Genomic DNA, 4,778 nt, shown 5'->3' with positions numbered 1-4,778 from the left:
TTAAAAATCTGCGCTTGGGAAAAAGAAGGTGGGGGTATAGTGTGAAACTGAGCATACACTATAATTAAGCACACTGTGATCATCTCTTAAGCAAAATCTCAAGTTTTCCTGAGATACCAAGTATCTTATACATCTCGACATCTGATATTGGGCAATGGGCTCATACTTTTATCACACTCTAATCTAATAACTTTGTGGTGTGCTACGTCTTTTTATGAGTAGAAACCTATAATTTAAAGAATATTTATTTCCCATCAGAATTCCAATCAGATTTGTAATGGGCACCTCTGATATCAATGTGAGTTTTAGCAGGCAAACAGGTGTAATGGCCAAATTACTGCCAATATAACTGAATCTGCCCATATCTAAAAGGCATCACTGTATACCATTCCTTTGATTGCTGTAAAATGTAATGAAGGCTGCTTGTGTTAGTATGATATGCCCTTTACCAAGTATGGCTTGGTTCAGGAAAATGTCATTGCATGGCACAATATTTCAGAGTCACCCAAATTTAAATACAAAACATATTAAGCATGTTGACAGATCATTTTGAGTGTCAATTTAGCAACCACTAAAGTTTGTATCACTCTTAAAAAGCTCCAAATGTAGGAGTCAATTCGAATAGTGCGTATGAGTAAAGACTAAAAATCTGCATCTTTATTTCCGTTGCAGTTTTGTAATCAACTACGAATGATGAAACCATCCATAGCTGAGATGCTTCACAGAGGGAGGATGTTGTGGATAATTCTTCTAAGCACAATTGCTCTAGGATGGACTACCCCGATTCCCCTGATAGAGGACTCAGAGGAAATAGATGAGCCTTGCTTTGATCCATGCTACTGTGAAGTTAAAGAAAGCCTCTTTCATATACATTGTGACAGTAAAGGATTTACAAATATTAGTCAGATTACTGAGTTCTGGTCAAGACCTTTTAAACTGTATCTGCAAAGGAATTCAATGAGGAAATTGTACACCAACAGTTTTCTTCACTTGAACAACGCTGTGTCTATTAACCTTGGGAACAATGCATTGCAGGACATTCAATCAGGAGCTTTCAATGGTCTTAAGATTTTGAAGAGGTTATATCTACATGAGAACAAACTAGACATCTTCAGAAATGACACCTTCCTTGGCTTGGAAAGTCTGGAATATCTGCAGGCAGATTACAATGTCATTAAACGTATTGAGAGTGGGGCATTTCGGAACCTAAGTAAATTGAGGGTTCTGATTTTAAATGATAACCTCATCCCCATGCTTCCAAGCAATTTATTTAAGGCTGTCTCCTTAACCCATTTGGACCTACGTGGAAACAGGTTAAAGGTTCTTTTTTACCGAGGAATGCTAGACCACATTGGCAGAAGCCTGATGGAGCTCCAGCTGGAAGAAAATCCCTGGAACTGTACATGTGAGATAGTGCAATTGAAGAGCTGGCTAGAACGTATTCCTTACACTGCCCTGGTGGGAGACATTACCTGTGAGACCCCTTTCCACTTCCATGGAAAGGACCTGCGAGAAATCAGGAAGACAGAACTCTGTCCCCTGTTGTCTGACTCTGAGGTGGAGGCTAGTTTGGGGATTCCCCACTTGTCATCAAGCAAGGAGAATGCATGGCCAACTAAGCCTTCCTCAATGTTGTCTTCTGTTCATTTTACTGCTTCTTCTGTTGAATATAAGTCTTCAAATAAACAGCCCAAGCCCACCAAACAGCCGCGAACACCAAGGCCACCCTCCACATCTCAAGCTTTATACCCTGGTCCAAACCAACCTCCCATTGCTCCTTACCAGACCAGACCACCCATTCCCATTATATGTCCTACTGGGTGTACCTGTAATTTGCACATCAACGACCTTGGCTTGACTGTCAACTGCAAAGAGCGAGGATTTAATAACATTTCTGAACTTCTTCCAAGGCCACTGAATGCCAAGAAACTTTACCTGAGTAGCAATCTGATTCAGAAAATATACCGTTCTGATTTTTGGAATTTCTCCTCCCTGGATCTCTTGCACCTGGGGAACAATCGTATTTCCTATGTCCAGGATGGAGCCTTCATCAACCTGCCCAACCTAAAGAGCCTCTTTCTCAATGGCAATGATATCGAGAAGCTGACACCGGGCATGTTCCGAGGCCTACAGAGTTTGCACTACTTGTACTTTGAGTTCAATGTCATCCGAGAAATCCAGCCCGCAGCCTTCAGTCTCATGCCCAACTTGAAGCTGCTATTCCTCAACAATAACTTGCTAAGAACCCTGCCAACAGATGCCTTTGCAGGCACATCCCTGGCCCGGCTCAACCTGAGAAAGAACTACTTCCTCTACCTTCCTGTGGCTGGTGTCCTAGAACACTTGAATGCTATTGTCCAGATAGACCTCAATGAGAATCCTTGGGACTGTACCTGTGACCTGGTCCCCTTCAAACAGTGGATTGAAACCATCAGCTCAGTCAGTGTGGTGGGTGATGTGCTTTGCAGGAGCCCTGAGAACCTCACCCACCGTGATGTGCGCACGATTGAGCTAGAAGTTCTGTGCCCAGAGATGCTGCACATCCCACCAGCTGGAGCATCCCCAGCCCAGCCTGGAGATTCTCATCTTGCTGGGGGGCCAACGAGTGCATCACCTTATGAGTTCTCACCCCCTGGGGGCCCTGTGCCACTTTCTGTGTTGATTCTCAGCCTGCTGGTTCTTTTTTTTTCTGCAGTCTTTGTTGCTGCAGGCCTCTTTGCCTATGTGCTCCGACGGCGCCGGAAGAAGCTGCCCTTTAGAAGCAAGAGGCAAGAAGGTGTGGACCTTACTGGCATCCAGATGCAATGCCACCGGCTTTTTGAGGATGGTGGAGGTGGTGGAGGTGGAAGTGGAGGTGGAGGCAGACCAACTCTTTCCTCCCCAGAGAAGGCTCCTCCTGTGGGCCATGTATATGAGTACATCCCCCACCCAGTCACCCAGATGTGCAACAACCCCATCTACAAGCCTCGAGAGGAGGAGGAGGTGGCGGTTTCATCAGTCCAGGAGGCAGGGAATGCAGAACGAGGGGGTTCTGGGACACAACCACCAGGAATAGGTGAGGTTCTCCTAGGAAGTGAGCAGTTTGCTGAGACACCCAAGGAGAACCACAGCAACTACCGGACCTTGCTGGAAAAAGAAAAGGAGTGGGCCCTGGCAGTGTCCAGCTCCCAGCTCAACACCATAGTGACGGTGAATCACCATCACCCTCACCCTCACCACCCAGCAGCTGGTGGGGTTTCAGGGGTAGTTGCGGGAACTGGGGGAGACTTGGCTGGGTTCCGCCACCATGAGAAGAATGGTGGGGTGGTGCTGTTTCCCCCTGGGGGAGGCTGTGGTGGTGGCAGTATGCTACTAGACCGAGAGAGGCCACAGCCAGCTCCCTGCACAGTGGGATTCGTGGATTGTCTCTATGGCACAGTGCCCAAATTAAAGGAACTGCACGTCCACCCTCCTGGCATGCAATACCCAGACTTACAGCAGGACGCCAGGCTCAAAGAAACCCTTCTCTTCTCAGCTGGAAAGGGCTTCACAGACCACCAAACCCAAAAAAGTGATTACCTCGAGTTAAGGGCCAAACTTCAAACCAAGCCGGATTACCTCGAAGTCCTGGAGAAGACAGCATATAGGTTCTAACAGTAAAAGAAAAATAAATTAGTGCTTTTTTTCCAAAAAAAAAGGAAAATAAGAGAAATATATCCCTTGCTCCCTTTACACTTGTCCCAATAACTCCATTCTCACAAACTTCCCTGCCCTGAACAGAACTGAAACCGCATGATAACTAGAAAATACAGATGTGTGCTCTCCCCTCTCAGATGTGATTTGGAGGAAGGGCCATACTCAGATCATTAATCAATGAAGTGCCTTCGCAGACTTTTGCCAGCAAATGTTATCATTATTTTTTTATACTGAAACTTGAGACTTTGACTGTGCCATGTATAAGGTATATTGGGGATCGTTGTATTGATCCTAATTAAGTAAAATTCAATGTGTCTTTTTATTTTCAGTAATTTTTTTAGTTGTAGTTTTGTTTGACGGGGGGGGGGGACAAATTGACATTTGTGGCTTTCTTTCCTCTTCCCATCATGGCACAGATTCTGTACATGTATTAACAATGCAGTTTGCTGCATGCCTGGAAACTGCAAGACGGGGAGGGAGGGGGCGGGTCTTGCTTGAATGTTCTCACCCACTCTTTTTTCTGTCACACTTATACCCACACGCAAATCACAAATCCCTGCACACAGTCAGGTCCCTAAACCTGCAGCCTCTTCCTCCTGGTGCAGGTACACACACACACAAATGTACACATGTGTGCGTGCACGCGCACACAAACACATGCACCCCACTCCTTTTCAACCCAATCTAATTATTTCGGGTTTAATCCATTCCTCTACTCTTCACAGCTTCATCTTCCCTTCACCCCTGGTGTACAGTTCTCTCCTACCACCCTGGGAAAAGTCATATTCTAGGTTGGATCCTACTGAAGTGGAAGCCTGGTGGTTTAACAGCTGGAGGCATACCTAGGGATGAGCAACCTCTTTGTGACACTTCATCCTGATGCCAAGATTTTTTGGAGAACATCCGCACTTTCTTATATATATATATATATATATATAATATTAAAAAAATAAAAAAGCAACTGGGTATATATCACTAACAGCTTTGTAGGAAGCACTTTTAATGTTTTCTCTCTCACACACAAAGATTCAAAAGAAATGTGCATATATTTATTCTGTAATTTCAGTGATTATAAATTGTAAAGGTAATGTTTAATCATTGTA

The 4,778-nt window shown here is 44.7% G+C and overlaps 1 protein-coding gene across 1 annotated transcript; it reads left to right on the top strand.

The window, feature by feature from the left end:
• Window positions 1-687: 687 nt before the first annotated feature.
• SLITRK3 (SLIT and NTRK like family member 3) lies at window positions 688-4,028 on the top strand. The gene has a single exon (XM_045813502.2). The coding sequence runs from the start codon at window positions 691-693 to the stop codon at window positions 3,631-3,633; it is 2,943 nt and encodes a 980-aa protein (XP_045669458.2). The 5' UTR covers window positions 688-690; the 3' UTR covers window positions 3,634-4,028.
• The last annotated feature ends 750 nt before the right edge of the window (window positions 4,029-4,778 follow it).

Source organism: Ursus americanus, chromosome 20 (assembly GCF_024610735.1).
Source record: "Ursus americanus isolate L20-20 chromosome 20, mUrsAme1.1.p, whole genome shotgun sequence".
Classification (NCBI taxonomy): Eukaryota; Metazoa; Chordata; class Mammalia; order Carnivora; family Ursidae; genus Ursus; species Ursus americanus.
This window is presented reverse-complemented; position numbering and strand designations above follow the sequence as displayed.